Source organism: Camelus ferus, chromosome 26 (genome assembly GCF_009834535.1).
Source record: "Camelus ferus isolate YT-003-E chromosome 26, BCGSAC_Cfer_1.0, whole genome shotgun sequence".
Taxonomy (NCBI): Eukaryota; Metazoa; Chordata; class Mammalia; order Artiodactyla; family Camelidae; genus Camelus; species Camelus ferus.
The window spans coordinates 9,384,057-9,401,803 of record NC_045721.1 but is presented as its reverse complement, the minus strand read 5'-3'; the positions used below and the strand labels follow the sequence as shown (position 1 = coordinate 9,401,803).

Here is a 17,747-nt window from a genome sequence, read left to right as displayed (position 1 = left end):
AAAAATTTGATGGCTTCAAAAAGTTTACAGCAGCTCCTTAAGGGGGGCAAGGTATAACTCAGTGGTAGAGCATGTGTTTAGTATGCACGAGGTCCTGGGTTCACGTCGCAGTACCGCCACTAAAACAAATTAATTAATTAAACCTAATTACCTACTCCCCCAAAAAACGCACACAAAAAAGTTTTTTAAAAAAGTTAAATATAGGGAATTCAGAGCTACAAGCTCCTATGTGTAAGTAAATAAGCTACAAGGATACTCTGTATAGCACAGGGAATAGTGGCAACATTTTATAATAAATATACATGGTGTATAACCTTTCAAAACTGTGAATCATTGGGCTGTACATGTGAAACTTATATAACATTGTAAATCAATTACACCTCAATAAAAAATAAATAAAATGTATAAAAGCTTCAAAAAAAGTTAAACATAAATTACTGTATCATTCAGCAATTCCACCTCTAGGTACAGACCAAAAGAATTGAAAACTGGCATTTTAGACCATATTCATATCATTATTCACAAGACAAAAGATGGAAAAAAACTCAGGAGTCCATTTGAAGGATAAATGAATAAACAAAATTTGGTACATAAATATTAGGGAATATCATTCAGCCTTAAAAAGGAATGAAATTCTGACACATGCCACAGCATGGGTAAACTCTGAAAATGTTATGCTAAGTGAAGTAAGCCAGGCATCAAAGGACAGATACTGTACAAGGTCCCTAGAACAGGCAAATTCACAGAGACAGGAAGTAGAACAGAGATACCAGGGGCTGGGGGAGGGAAGACAAGGAGTTATTATTTAATGGGTACACTGTTTCTGTTTGGGGTGGTGGGAAAGTTCTGGAAATGGACAGCGCTGATGACTGCACGACACTATGAATATACTTAATGCCACTGAATCAACAACTTAAAAGTGGCTAAAATGGATTTTTCATGCTGTGTGTGTGTATGTACATGTATATATATATTTTTAATTGCAGTACAGTTGATTTACAATGTTGTTAGTGTCTGTATACAGCATAGTGATTCAGTCTTACATATATATATTCTGTTCCATATTCTTTTTCATTATAGGTTACTACAAGATATTGAATAAAACAACTTTACTGAAGTATGATTGACGTACCAACAGCTGTACCTATTTAATAACACAACTTGGTAAGTTTAGAGATAAGTATCTACCCAAGAAATCATCACAGCAATCAATTCCATAAACATATCCATCACCTCCAAAAGTATATGTTATATATGTTTTACCATAACAGTACACCCCCAAAAAGTTTATGGGTCACTTAATAGTTAAAGAAAATGATTTACATTTATAAACAGTGTCCTCTCAGCAATAACACTTACCGCCAATCGAATTTACTTTCACAACTTTGAAAGCCATAATCAACATGGTCATGCATGAATTCAGAGTGGACAGCAGTGTTCCACATTACCTGTAAAAAAAAAAAGGGTACCCAAAAGAGTAGTGCATGAGTTCTAAGGAAAATGAGAAATTTTTTTTCTATAGAAAGGTAACTAGGAAGACGGAGAAGATGGCGGAGTAGAAGGACGCTCGCAGGTCACCCTCTCCCACAAATACACCAAGACCCACATCTACAGACCCACTCAGCCAACCAGAGCACCTGTGGAACTCCAACAGAACATCGCCCTCTTCAAAAGATAAAGACGCCAAAAATCTGGTAGGAGAAAAGGAAAAAAGAAAGAACAAAAGGCAAAGCAGCGCGGGACAGGTCCCGCCGGGAGGGAGCGGCAAAGGAGGACTGGCGCTCGCTCGCTGGGTCTCCCCTCTCCAACTGAGACAGGGGGAAGGAGGGGGAGCCTCCGAGGCTCGGATCTGTACAAAGCAGCCCTTGACTGACAGAACTAAGTTAAACGGACACAGAGCGTCCCCCCGACACCCAGCCTGAGACGCCGGCTGGCAGCCGCGGGCAGGGCCAGGCTGCACAAGCCGGGCGGAGGACGGAAGTGGCTGCACAGAGGCAGCCCCGGGGGAACGCAAGGGGCTGCGCGCCGTGGCTGTGGGTGCACAGGGCAGAACAACCTGGGCCCTCCATAAAACAGCAAAGTTGACGTGCTCTGGGGGAAGGGTGCACACCCCCATCTCTGAAAACCCGCGGAAAGTTTTCGGGGGAAGAGAGGCGGGGCTCAGGCACAGCCGCCATGTCCTCCGCGCTGAGCACCCAGGCGGGGGCGGGGGCGAAACCTGCATCCGCACTGAAGGGCTTAGCAGCCTCAAAGGCCAGACTGAGACTGGCCTGCATCCCGGGTCAGATAGGATCCTTCCATCCTTGTCCCTCAGAGAACTTGCTCCACAAAGACAAACAAGGAGCTGGGTTTTGGCTCGGAGCAGGGACATGGCTGTCCCTCGGTCTTCCCCGAGCCCACCCGCGGGGCGCCGACCAGAGCGGGGCGCCGGAGAGCGCAGCCGCACAGAGCAGCGGAGCTACCGACTGAGCGCAGGTAGAGCGAGAGCGGGCCCCCCCCCCCCCCCCCCCCGCCTTTCGGGCAGGAACACAGCCCCTGACCGAGGTGCTGGGAGGGGGCACGACCCGCCCTCCTACACGGCCAGTCTGCAACATCTGACTGCGGCATCCGGAGGGGCAGCCACCCGCCCGCCCACAGCAGAGAGCTGCACCTGACCCAGTGTTAGGAGGAGGCGCGATCGGCTTGCCGACAGGTGCTGGGAGCAGCACAGAAGAGGGCGCCAACGGAGGGCCTCTGAAAACAGCAAGCTGAGCTTCCAAAACAGGACGAAGACAGAAAGACTTCACAGTAAAAGCACACAGACTCCAGGAGAACACCGACAACCCCCCCCCCTTTTTTTTAAAATCTGTTTTTACCTGTTCTATTTTCTATTACTCTCTTAATTTTTACTTCTTAATTCATTTCTATTTCTCTTGGGTTTTGATGTCCTGCTATCGATTAGACACAGGTTTCAAATACATCTATTCATCCCCCCCCTTTTTTTGTAAAGGTTTTAAAAGGACGTCTCAACCCGATTAATACTCTGCTTCAACTCACTCTTCTATTATTCATTATACACTGTTTTCAAACCCTCTTTCTCCCTTCTTTTAAAATTCTTTCTCTCTCTCTCTTATTTTTTTTTTCCTTTTTTTCCTAAGTTCTATTCCTAAATAGGCATTAGGTAGATAAAATCCTTAAGGACCAAAATAAACAACTGATACTCCATAAACCACAGTGCCAAAGAGGTATGAGCAAGATGAAGAAGCAGAAAAACCTTTCCCAATTAAAAGAACAAGAGAAATCCCCTGAAAGAAACATCAACGAAATAGACATCGATAGCCTACTAGATCAAGATTTCAAAAAAGGAGTGATCGAATTGCTGAAGGAATTAAAAGAGATAGTGTTTAGAGATATAAAATATGTCAAAAATGAAATTGAAGCTAGAAAGAAGAGCCAAGTAGAATGGGTAAACTCATTGACAGAGGAATGATCTAATAGCTGTGCAAAGCTGACTAGATAACGCAGAGGAACGAATTAGTGATCTAGAAGACAGGGCAATAGAAAGCACCCATTCAGAAGAACTACAAGAGAAGCAAATAAAAAATAATGAAAATAGCATAAGGGACCTATGGGATAATATAAAGCGTCCTAATCTTCGCATAATAGGGGTCCCAGAAGGAGAAGAAAGATCAAAGGGGACTGAAAAGGTTTTTGAAGAAATCATGACTGAAAACTTCCCAAACTTAAAGAAGGAATCAGATATCCAAGTACAGGAAGCTCAGAGGGTCCCAAACAGGAAGAACCCAAATAGACCCACACCAAGACATATCATAATCAAGATGGCCAGAGTCAAGGATAAAGAAATGATTCTAAAGGCAGCAAGAGAAAAGCAAAGAGTAAGTTACAAGGGAACCCCCATAAGGCTCTCAGCTGATTTCTCTACACAAACACTACAGGCCAGAAGGGAGTGGCAAGATATATTCAAAGCCCTGAATGAAAAAAAGATGCAGCCTAGGATCCTTTATCCAGCAAGGCTATCCTTGAGGATAGAAGGAGAAATAAAGAGTTTCACAGACAAAAAAAAGCTGCAGGAGTTTAGCAACACTAAACCCATGCTAAAAGAAATAGTGAAAGGGCTATTCTAAATAGAAAAGCAGCAGGATGCTACAGAAATGAGAAACACACAACTGGAAAGGTGATAACTCATGAATTACAAATAAAGTAAACATGAAATTATAAAAGAAGACATACAAATCACTGAGAGTGGGAGAGGGAGGCAGGGAAATATAGAATATTTTTTTCTTTCTTTTTTAAATTTTTTTAACAGTAGGATGGGTTTGAGATCATGTTACTATCAGTTTAATAAAAACAGTTATAGTAATGGGTTGATAGATTTACAAAAAAGGGTAACCACAAGCCAAAAATTTACAAAGGAGTCACAAAAATTAAATAAAATCCATGATAATACAAAGGAAAATTACCAAACCACAAAAGGAAGAAGAAAGGAATAACTTTTGGTCAACTCATCTTCGACAAAGGAGGCAAGAATATACATTGGAATAAAGACAGTCTCTTCAGCAAATAGTGTTGGGAAAACTGGACAGCAGCATGTAAAACAATGAAGCTAGAACACTCCCTTACACCATATACAAAAATCAACTCAAAATGGATTAAAGACTTAAACATAAGACAAGATACAATAAGCCTCCTAGAGGAAAACATAGGCAAAACATTATCTGACATACATTTAAAAAATTTTCTCCTAGAAGAAATAAAAGCAAGAATAAACAAATGGGACATAATGAAACTTACAAGCTTCTGCACAGCAAAGGAAACCAGAAATAAAACAAGAAGAAAACCTACGGAATGGGAGAAAATTTTTGCAAGTGAAACCGACAAAGGCTTGATCTCCAGAATATATAAGCAGCTCATACGACTCAATAAGAAAAAAATAAACAACCCAATCCAAAAATGGGCAGAAGACCTAAACAAGCAATTCTCCAAGGAAGACATACAAATGATCAAAAAGCACATGAAAAAATGCTCAATATCACTAATTATCAGAGAAATGCAAATCAAAACTACAATGAGGTATCACCTCACACCAGTCAGAATGGCCGTCATTCAAAAATCCACAAATGACAAATGCTGGAGAGGCTGTGGAGAAAGGGGAACCCTCCTACACTGCTGGTGGGAATGCAGTTTGGTGCAGCCACTATGGAAAACAGTGTGGAGATTCCTCAAAAGACTAGGCATAGACTTACCATATGACCCAGTAATCCCACTCCTGGGCTTGTATCCAGAAGGAAATCTACTTCAGGATGACACCTGCACCCCAATGTTCATAGCAGCACTATTTACAATAGCCAAAACATGGAAACAGCCTAAATGTCCATCAACAGGTGACTGGATAAAGAAGAGGTGGTATATTTATACAATGGAATACTACTCAGCCATAAAAACCGACAACATAATGCCATTTGCAGCAACATGGATGCTCCTGGAGAATGTCATTCTAAGTGAAGTAAGCCAGAAAGAGAAAGAAAAATACCACATGAGATTGCTCATATGTGGAATCTAAAAAACAAAAACAAAAACAAACAAACAAACAAAAACAAAGTGTAAATAAAGGACAGAAATAGACTCACAGAGAATACAGACTTGTGGTTACCAGGGGGGTGGAGGGTGGGAAGGGATAGACTGGGATTTCAAAATTGTAGAATAGACTACACTGTATAGCACAAGGAAATATACACAAAATGTTATGATAACTCACAGAGAAAAAAATGTGACAATGAGTGTGTATATGTCCATGAATAACTGAAAAATTGTGCTGAACACTGGAATTTGACACAACATTGTAAAATGATTATAAATCAATAAAAAATGTTAAAAAAAAAAAGAAAGGTAACTATATAATAGTAGATAAAAATATTAACCTAACCTTTAAATTAAAAACAAAACATTTTAAAAGAGAACGTTCCAAAATACAACCAGGTAGATTTTATAGTGAGGCTTCTGGAACACTAGGGGAAATTATTTCTACTCTTGAATTCCGTAGTTTATAAACTCTATAAAAGTAGGATATTATGTGCCCAACAGTTCTCTTAAAATTTATTATTATTACTTTTTTAATTTTTACTTTATTCAAATTTGATCATTTTCCTTTGCTGTTCCTTCATTTTTCTGTGTGGGTGGAGGTACTGGGGATTGAACCCAGGACCTCATATATGGTGAGCAGGCACTCTACCATTGAGCTATACCTGCCCCTCTTAAAATTTATTATTACTTACATTCATTTCAAGTTTCAAATTTCTTTAAGCCCTGCCTTTTGGGCTTAGTTCTAGGAAATGGAATTGTACATGTAACTTTACAGTAAGTAAAGTGATTTAGAAGAAGCTATTAGAAGAAGCTGAGGACTAGAAACTTTGAGACTGGATTCCCATTATGTATTCAGTAACCACAAACATGTCCTGGTAAGGACGTATGTAATTAGACACCTGGACAAAGGTTGGCTGCATCTCCTGTGAAATGCAGCCTACAATCTGTCAGGGCCTTTTATGCCAACTAGTCATCATGATAACTGAATTGAAATTGGCATCCAGAACTCCAGATGACAGACAAACCACCACTTCTCTTCGTCAGACGTGCCTGAGACTCCATTTTTGATAAGCCTCTGGTTCCTTCTCTGTACCTTTCCCTCTTTATGCCTAAACCTGAATAAATCGATGACTCTGCTGGATTTGTTCATTTTAATTGAGGTGATACTCTTATAACATAGAATTAACCACTTTATCTGCGAGATTCTTTATCTTTAATAATGTACATGAAAGAAGTATCAGTACCACAAATAAATTGTTATTTTAAGAAATGTCACTATACCTCATATACCACATATCATGAGGTACTGTATTTATTTACTTCAGCTCACACTGTGTGTGATATTATAGCATCAAACATTCTCTGGAGAGGGTGTCTCTGTATGCGGTGGTAGCAGGCCCATGCACCTGGTTCCTTCCTCCCCACCTCTGCTCTGCTCTACCTCGTGGAGGGGCAGTTACTCTAGGTTTCAGGTCTGCTCTACAAAACAAAAGGCAATTACCGACTGATCATCAAGAATGCAAAAGTAATAAAAAAGAAAAAAAAACACTGGCAAATATAATTATAATATCAATAAATAGGACACATAGAATGACAAAAACAAAGAGTGCAAAAGTACTTTGAAATCAGTAGAACCCTAAAAAAATGTAAAATAAATGTCTAGCACATGTGATCAAAAAAGAAGAAATAAGTGAAAAATGATAATAGGAACAAAATATTACAAATTCAGGGTACTAAGCAGTATTCGCCCCAGATGGTAGTTTAAAAGAATTAGGTCACACCAATCAATACAATATTTACTCCCATGATTGGTTTAAACTACATGAAACTACCTTATAACTAATTCATATATTTCTTGTATTTCTTGTATCCAAGTAGAACAGATTCCAAAATCCAGAACTAAAAGGAAAGAAAAAAACTGAAGAAAAATGTTCCACAGGAAAAAAGAAATTTTCCTAAGACAAAAACAAAAAACAAAAACAACCAGAAAACAAAAACCTTTTTGGAATTAAACTCAGGTGTATGTCACTGATGATATGATATTAGGATATCTGCTTATGTGAGACCAAAAAGCTGCCAATTTAAAATGTAACCTCAGTATCAAGAGGTTGTAAACTTGGGATTATAACGTGTTTTGAAAGTACATTCAAATGAGGAAAGAAATTTGCAGCTGAAAGTAAGAAGCAGCTTCGGAAATAAGAGATACCATTTTTTTCATCTTTGTCCAAAGTAAAAGATGAGTTCATTCAATGTGACCTGCACCACAGATATTAGCACCAAAAATCACAGATAAAGAGAATCCAAGAAGCTACAGAGTTGAACAGAAATACTTAAGAAGATTCCATTCAATAATCTGGATTGCCAGCTATTAAGAAAAAACTATCCTTGTGCAGATGACCAGTCCTAATTATTAAGACCCAGATAAAACCTCACTCATTCTAATAAATTAGTGTATTGCTTTATAACACAATTCTTTGTGATGTCAGGTAATCAATTCACTAGTCTTTCTGATCAATCCTGAGTGAACCAATATAAAGTTGAATTCCTGGAACAGCAAAGATGGGGACATGGCAACTCTATCAACAAACTGCTACTACAAAGGTATCCACATACTGTCTGTCCTCAGAATGTCATTCAAGCAACTTGAGAAATTCAATCTTAAGAGCGGACATGAGAGACCCAAAGTCACATGATACACGAGTTTAACATGGATAATTTATAGGGAAATAGATGTCTGTTTCAAAACAACTACCACCATCAAAATAAAACAAAAAAACCGACGACAATCTTGATACATTTTTCCAGGAGAAAAGCTGTTCTAGTCTCCCCGGGAAAAACTGATTCTGAGACACACTGGAGCAGGTAAAAGACCAGACGGCTTGAGCAAACTTCCCACCCTGTGCAAAGGCCCCTGGGATGCCAGGTAGTTAACCAGACCCAAGGAGGAGCATCCAACCGTCCGCCACCATCACCCGCTTAGTCTTGGTCACATCAGCACTTGGGCTGCGAGTTGGGTCTAAACTTTTTTATTTCCTCGACTTCCCTGTTGAGAAAAAGCTACACTGTGCAGATGGATAGTGCTTTTCTTCTATGCCATGACTAAAGATATTTTGTTGGTCTCTGTTCCAGACCATCAGATGTTTGAGACCAGACACTGTATTCCACTCCTGGTTATTCCCCACTGTGCCTCCACAGGAACTTAGCCACTATGAGAATTTAACCATAAGGCAAATGGCCAGGATGAATTTCTTTTGTACTCATGGTGCAATTAATATCCAGTAGCTAATATTTCTGTGGTTCTCTCTCCTGCAGTCCCTCCCTCCCCTTATTCCTAGCTGAAAATACCCCTCACTTGTCCCGTTTCCCCTGCAGGGGTAGCTGATTTCTGGCCAGGAGAACCTAAAGCAATCTGCAAGGACAGTGCTCAGTGAGGACACCCTGCCTGGAGCTCCAGGAGCCATCCTGTGGCCATGAGGGGGCGGGGGTTACTGTTGATCACACATCTAGGACATAGAAAGGAAAGATGGAGAGAAGCCAGATTCTTTCAATGTCCTGAAGTGTTAAGCCAATCTCAGAAGCCGCCTATCTCCAGGCATCTTTTTTTTTCCCCTCCAGGCTTCTTAATCAATGATATTTAAAAACACAAATAAAAATTATCCCATTGTTTAAGCCATTTTTAGTAGGTTTCTCAGTAATTTTTTGCAGAAACAATTTTAACTGGTACATTTGAAAACATCTTTATTCTGATCATGATTTACCAAATACATCCAAGGACTGTAGAAGGAAGGAGAAATTAAAATTTTACCTTTTTAGGTACACATCCGACATTCACCTAGGAAAAAAAATAAAAAGGACATATTTAAATAATATAAACTCAAACCATTAAACAAAACTGCTAGAAGTCAATCCCAAGCATCAACCTAGGAGACTTCCTTGAGTTCTAAGTCACAATCTACAGCGATTTCCTTTTTTCTATTATAGAGTTGTTAAAGATATAAACATTTTTCTCATGTGATGAGGCAGAGAATTTTACTCATCATCATTTTCTCAAGAAAAGCATCTGGGTTGGGGTAAGGAGAAAGAGAGAAAACAATTCCATTTCTGGGGGAAGGGGACATGCACTGCAGGGGTGGGATAGGTCAGGAGGTAGCTAAAATCTGAGCTTGCACAGGGCCCAGAAGGACAAAGCAGAAGAGAAATAGGAGCACACGGGTGAGAAGATCCACCACCTGAACCAGCTGAACAAAGGCAGCTGAACCATCTGAGCAGATGTCCTGGAGGATTTCTGGGAAACCGAATGTGGTGTATGCTGGGTAAAACACCCAGAATGTCCCATTTGAGAAAATCTCTAGTGGAAAACTACATTATTGTTCAAGGTCAGAGTATGATGATCAAGCAGTAAGGTTCATCCATGCTATATATACATTTATATACATAGTATGTCCATGTATATACTTATAAGTATATATACTCATATGTGTGTGTGAATATATATATATATATATCCATGCTTATATACTTGTTAATAGACCACAAATTTGACTCAGACTTCGAGCAGCCCATACACAAAGGAAAACACAAACAGTTGTAAGATTTCATGTAGAAACTAACCAGTTGTTCATCCCCTTAGACTAGAGATTCCTCCCAACAGCCCTTGTGAACAAACTGTGATGTACATGTTCACACATACATTTTTTGCTTACATCTGCTTATTTCCTTCTGATCACACAATCTAAAATTTCTAACTTGAAAAACTTGAAGGGCCAAGACAGTAATATTGCACTATAGTTATGTAACATGTTAAACACCGCTACATAAGCAATCATACGACAATCATAAATGTAACATGGTGTACACCTTAAACGTGCACAATGTTACATGTCAAACTTATTCAATTTAAAAACATTTTTTTGAAGAGGAAGACATTAAAACTGCCTTCAGGGTGAAGAAATTTGAACTTGACTTAAAGGGTATCGTCTCAGTGTACCCTAGCAGAGGAACTGGTTGCAGAATGAAAACTAGATTGATCTCATTCTTTTGAAAGGCAAATTATAGACTCCTTAGCTCTAGAGACCTGCCATGTAATTAATGTCTACCTCAGACACCCTTTAACCTTATAAATACTGACTGGGAGGTATTAATGACGTGCCTTGGCCACTATAATGAAGTTACGATACTTAAATAAACAAATTCTCGACTATATAGCCCTAAAAAAAAAATCAGTGCATTCACTCATGCTTATGGGCACAGAGTAAAGACTGAGTATTTAGATACTGGTGAATACTTACAAAAAGCACAAAAGTATAAGACAGATGGTAAGAAATTTATGATGTTGATCAACCATTAGTAAAGAAACTTGAGAAAACCTACATACATTTAGATCTCATAGAAATGACTATGACTTAAGACTACTCCTAGGCATTTAGTCTAAAGTAGTAAGCGAAGATACAGAAAGCTAAATGCACAAAGATATTGTTAAATCCAAATACACCTTTCCCTACTGTTGGCTATCATATAGAAAAATAATTATGCAATAAAACTGAAAAAAAGCAAGATTCAATAGAAATAACATTTTAAAAAATTAAAAGAAATCTAAATAATGAAATATTTTAAATCTATTGGTAAACATATAAAAGATTGACAATCTTTTAAAATATAAATAATAAAATATAAAAGATTGACCAATGTTAGCACATAACATTTGGAATACACCATTAGAATTTAGCAATTCTAAGTTTAGTAACTATTTCTGTGTAATAAAAAGTCACATATTATGCTCAAGAGCACAAAGATACCTGTATAAGGATGTTCCCTGCAGCACTGTCACAGTAAATCACTAGAAACAAGTTAACTATCCATCAGTAGAAAGTATTACTATAGGGAAATTATTGTACATTGAGCCTGTGGAATAGTCTGCAGCCATTTAAAAGGATACAGTAGATACTAGATACTGTTACAGAAAGAGTTCTAAGATGGAATATTAAGTGACAAAAAGGAAGCTGAGGAACAATTTGTTCTGCACATCCCAATCTGTATTTATATATTTGCAAATGTACATATGCATTTAAACAGTTTGAGCAAATATTCCATTTTATTAACAGCAGTCATCTCTGGGGAGGGAGAAAACTTTCATAGTTTACTCTATATACTTTTTATAATGTCTTTCATTACTTGTGTAATTCATTTAGACAAAGAAATAAGCCCAAATGATATTATCTGGGTAGTAGAATTTAGATGGGTGATTCTTTGATCTTGCTTGTCTATTTTCAATATTTTCTAGAATATAACTATTTTTCTTTTATATGGAAAAAAATGCCTTCTAGGCATAATTTATATCAGATGCTTATAAGCTCTGCTGATCATGACCATAAGGAACTAGGCTGGTTCTCTGGGTGCCCAAAGAACACAGGTCTGGTGCCAAGTACATAACCCACTTTGGCTTATTTTTTAGAAGTGTCTGCCTTTTTGGCTTCTAAAACTTCTAAACTTGTAACCATCATGCACTCAGAAGTCCTGATTAAGCACTCACTCACTTGTACCAGGCATCATGCAAAGCAAAGCACTAAGTGGACACAGTCCCTGCTCTCATGGGGCCTACAGTCTGAACCAGAGACAGGCTCTCAGCCTATCCAAGGTGCTGACTCAAGAGACAGCAGCAAAATCACTACATTCCCTAAAACTGTGGAGTCTTGGGCCAGAAATCAGAAGACGGTGGCAGAAAATGGAGAGTTCTGGGGGCCAGAAAATATGTATTGCAGCACAGGACACTCTCAGCCCTGGGTCTACAGTTGAATGGAAGCCCATAACTTTGAAATCCAACTCCTCCTATTTTGGCAGCTCCTAGGGACAGGCCTGCAGGGGTTTCTGCTGGTTTTAGAAACCTCTAACACTTTGGCACAAAACAACTGATTGTCATGTGCCTCTCTGACTTGGAAGGGAAGAAAAGAACAATTCGGTCCCTACTAAGCTGGGGAAGCCGGGGTGCAGAGCTCCATACAGCCGTGCCCAGCCCTCGTTCCCGCTCTCTAGCTCAGGTTGTGCGAGGTTGTCTGAGAGATGGCACAGGCATAGTCAGACAGACAGGAGTTTGAATCCCAATCTTCCCACTTCCTGGCTGTTGATGGGTAAGTTTCTAAACCCCTTTGAGCTCAGTTTCCCATTCCATAGAATGGGAATGATAACACTTACATTACAGAGGTTTTGAGAAGATGAGAGATAATGTACGTAAAACACCTATTTTCTAATTCATGGTAAATCTGAGGACGTCACTGACCCCTCAGAATTATTTCTGCAGTCTGCTGGCTCTCCACGTGCACAAAAAGCATATGGAAAAGAGAGGGGATAAAATCCCCCAGTGGCTGGCTCCCTTTCAGAAACGGATCGACTGATGGCAAAGAAAGCTTGCCTCCCAGGCTGGGGCACCAGGGTCATGGGTAGTCAGGGCCCTGACCTCCCAGGGGTGCATGCAGCTGATAAGCCTTGCAGCATACCACACTTTCCACCTGGCAAATTCCCTTGCAGAGCCTGCATTCTCTAGGGAGCATTCACCAACTATACGCCGTAACAACACAGACACCCGATGCCAGAGAGATTCCTGTAGTTCTGCCTCCCTTTGCAAACTGCCAGTTCATCTCTGAGAACTCCCTCGTTCAATCTGGTGTTCAGAATCCTTCTGTCTGGTCGGCCTGCCAGCACTGACTCACAGGGAGGACAGGGGCCCCTCCAAACAGGGACAGAACATGTGAGGAGTCTGGTGACACTTGGGGTGAAATTCAGGGGCTTCACCATTTACCGAGGGCTGGCCCTCTTACCTTCGATTGTGCCCAGACAAGTAAAATCTTCACATTGCCAGTGCTGGTGGTAAAAGAGGAGCTGGTTAATTTACAACCTCACCTGTCAACAATGTTACCTGTGCTTAAGTAATGAACTTCCTTCCCCCTTTCTGCCCCCATCACAGAGTTGCCTATGGTTTCCTCCATCCATCTTCCTTCTTTGCAGCCTAAAATCTAGTTCAGGACTGGTATGAGGAAGGAGCACTTAGAAAATGACCAATCATCATTCACTAAGCAAAACACTATTGGCTCATCAATTCATTCTTACAGCAACTATGGAGGCACAAGACACTGCTCTAGGGACTTGGGACAGACTGGTAACCAGAACAAAGAGCTGCCTCCGTTCATCAACTTTACACCAACAGTTACTAAGTAAGATGCTGTCTGGACACCACTTGCCCAGGTCCCTTCACAATTCTGACACCAATTCCTTTTTTTTTTCTTTTTTTTCTTTTATGAGTTCTCAATTATGTTAATATTATTTTTGAAGTATAGCTGATTCACAATGTTTTGTTAGCTTCTGGTGCACAGCACAGCGATTCAGTCACACACACATAAACACATATTCTTTTTAATGATACGTTATTACAAGATATTGAATAGTTTCCTATGCTATACAGTAGGACCTTGTTATCTCTTTTATATATAGTAGTGTGTATCTGCTAATACCAAACTCCTAATTTATCCCCTGCCCTTCCTCTTAGGTAACTGTAAGTTTTTATAGTCTGTTTTGTAAATAAGTTCATTTGTCTCTTTTTTTTTTTTAGATTCCACATATAAGTGATGTCATGTGTTAATTTGTCTTCTCTGTCTGACACCAGTTCTGATGTGTGTTTTATTTTTCCACACAATCAAGCAGTTAACTCAGTTCTGACACTATCTACCTGGAGACAGCATCAGATCCCACAGATGGAGGCCTCCATCCTACAAGACTGTCCTATTCCCTACTTCAGTCACCAGTGCAAGTCCAGGTGGTCAGCTGTGTTTCCAACGGACCAGTTACAGATCCAAGGTTCCAACAACTGCCTTCCCTTTTCTCAGGTTTGATTAGTTTGATTAATTTGCTAGAGTGGCTCACAGAACTCAGAGAAACATGTGATGAAACATTTCCTTTACTAGATTCCCAGTTTATTATAAAAAGACATAACGTAACTCAGGAACAGCCAGATGGAAGAGGTGCACAGGGCAAGGTACGTGGGAAGGGGTGCGGAGCTTCTATGCCCTTTCTGGCCGCACCGCTCTCCCCAAACCTCCCCGTGTTCACCAACCCAGAAGCTCTCTGAACCCTGTCCTTTTGGTTTCTATGACAGCTTCGTTACATAAGCATGACTGATTAACTCACTAGCCACTGGTGATAATTCAACCTCCAGCCCCTTGTCCTCCCCTTCCCAAGGTTGGGGGTGGGGGTTAGGAATGAAGTTTCAACCCTCTAATCAAAATGTTGGTTCCTTGGCCAATCAGCCCCCATTCTTAAGTGCTTCCCCAAAAGCACCTCATTAACAATAAACTCAGGTGTAGTTGAAAGTTATTTATGAATATCAAGACACTTTTATCACTCATCACTTAGGAAATTCCAAGGGTTTCAGGAGTTCTGTGCGAAGAATGAGGACAAAGACCAGATATATATTTCATATGATAAATCCCACGATCACACCCTGGCACATATAAACAGATAATATTCATGTCTTTACCTCAAATTTCAGATAAAGGCTAATTCTAGGAGGCCTCTAGCTTTATAAAGAAAGAAAAAAAAGTATTTCTGCATAAAACAGAATCTTAGGGAAGAAAATAAACTGATACAAAAGGTATTAACAATGGTTGGAACTAAAATTGTTTTGGCTCAATACACAGCTCAGCAGAACCTTAAATTAGAGTGAAATCTCTCAGTCCCAGGGATGAAACTTAAAAGATTTGTTACTCTGGAGAATTCAGGGGGACCCAGACACAGCCATGTGAGACAAATTCTTCTAGCGTGTCAGTTCTCTCCACCACATGACACCCACTGAGTGATATCTGGCCCCATATCTCTTGCTCCCCCCGCCAAAAGAAAAAGGATCTGGGCTCCTACGTCCTACTTAATATCTCATGTGGCAACACCCAGTGAATAAATGGCTATTAATTATGACTGTTTGAAATCCACTTACAAATGTGGGAGGTCATTAGTATTTTCATAAAATTCTTCAATTCCACTCTATCAGAAAAGTTCTCTGTTGCTACTTGTTCAAGGTACCTCTCACAAAGAGACAGCAACTCTGAGGGATTAAGAGGCAGCCTTTCTTATTTTTGGCCCTGCGGATTTAATGGGCTCTGAGGCAGATGACAGAGCAATATTGTTACTATGACTAATGCAAAAGATTAAACAACAGTAAAGGAAATCAAAAGGCAAATCTCAACAGTAGGATTTGCCTACTTCAGCTAACTCCACCCTTTCCAAGCACTCCTTTCTTTGGCACTTATGAACCTAGGTGTGCCACATTTTATGAAACTCTCAACCCACAAAACAAATTAGGATAATTTTCTGATTTTGAGGGATCCTTGTCAATACTGAAGGAACTAAAGTTGGGTTCCTTAAACTGCTATCTCCTTTTAGTAAATGTCCATGTAAAACTGCATGTTCAATCTTGGAACATCATACTAAAATAAGTGAAATAAGCCAATCACAGAAAGACAAATATTGCACGATTCTACTTAGATGAGGTATCTAAAATAGTCAAATGCATAGAATCAAAGAGCGGAATGAACGGTGGTTGCCAGGGATGGGGGTGGGGAGAATGGATGGGGAGTTACTAATCAACTGGCCCCAAATTTCAGGTAAGAAGGATGAGTAAGCTCTAGAGATCTGCTGTACAACATTGTACCACAGTCAACAACACTGTACTGTACACTGAAAAATTTGTTAAGATGATAGATTTCATGTTAAGTATTCTTACCCAAAAATAAAACCAAAACCAAAACCCCAAAGCATGTTCAGCCTAACAGGGATACAGATATCACAATATCAAAGTACACGCTACCACCTCCAAGTTAGATTGACTTACAAACAGCAATCTACCAAGTGGCCTGTTTCTCAGGTCTCTTTTAAAATCCCCGTTTCTCCTGCTGGCATTTCCAACTGGTGCGTACAGCACAGTTCACAGTGACATTAATGATCAAGAAGGCTTCTGCTAGGTACAAACTAACAGTTATAAAATAAACAAGTCATGGGGATCTAACTTACTGCATTGTTAATAACACGTGTTATATACCTGAAAGCTGCTAAGAGGGTAGGTCTTGAAAGTTCTCATCACAAGGAAAAAACAGTAACTACATATGGTGACAGATGTCAACTGCATTTATGGTGGTGATCATTTCACAATATATACGAATATCGAATCATTATGTTGTACACCTGAAGGTAATACAATGTTATATGTCAATTATACCTCAGTTGCCAAAAAAAAAAAGGCTTCTGTCTGGTGATCAACCCTTACTACCCAACTTTCATTGGCAAGAACTGCAAGACCGGGTTACTCTTTATCACAGAATCAGTACACTCAGCAAGAACACTGAACACGTGCTCCCACAGGCTCCAGGGCAAAGGAAAACAGTTAAGTCAGAAAGAACTTTTTCCTCAAGCGGACTCTTCCCACGTCCGCGTGGGCAGAGATCTGAACCACAGAGACAAAGCTCCCAGAAGGCTCTTATTCACCTTGGCTTAGGCCAGTCTGTGCTTCCCTCTCCAGTCTACACTCAAATCATGAGAGAAGCATTACATAGGCAGACCTCAGAGATGCTGCAGGTTTGGTTCCAGACCACTGAAATAAAGCAAATACTGCAATAGAGTCACACAATTGTTTTTGGTTTCCCTGTGCATAAAAAAAGTTACGTTTACACTATACTGTAGTCTACTAAGTGTGTAATAGCATCGTGTCTAAAAAAAACAATGCACATACCTCAACTAAAATACACTTTATTGCTAAAAAATGCCAACCCATCATCTAAGCCTTCAGCAAGTCACAGAAGTAAAAGATCACTGATCACAGACAACCATAACAAGTGTAATAATGAAAAAGTCTGAAATATTGCAAGAACTATCAAAACGTGACACAGATGCATGAAGTAAGCAAATGCTGCTGGAAAAGGGAGCTTATAGACTTGCTTGATGCAGGGTTGCCACAAACCTTTGATTCATAAAAAAACACAGCAGCTGCAAAGAGCTATAAATGTGTTATGCCTGTTTTTAGCTTTTTGGAGACTCCAAAAACTGAATTCAAAAATTTTCTCATGAAAAAAAAAATTTCTTCTCATGTATTTTTCTTAACACAGTAGACAAGAAAAGACTACTTATTTTTAATT

General features: G+C 39.7%; 1 protein-coding gene across 2 annotated transcripts in view; it reads right to left on the bottom strand.

The window, feature by feature from the left end:
- The window catches only part of GSR (glutathione-disulfide reductase), a 43,320-nt gene that overhangs the window by 20,192 nt on the left and 5,381 nt on the right, over window positions 1–17,747 (bottom strand). For both annotated transcript variants that reach the window (XM_032468786.1, XM_014567643.2), the window contains exons 2-3: window positions 9,386–9,412; window positions 1,360–1,448 (exon numbers count right to left, since the gene is read on the bottom strand). In XM_032468786.1, the coding sequence (XP_032324677.1) occupies window positions 1,360–1,448; window positions 9,386–9,412 (116 nt within the window). The remainder of the gene's footprint in view (window positions 1–1,359; window positions 1,449–9,385; window positions 9,413–17,747) is intronic.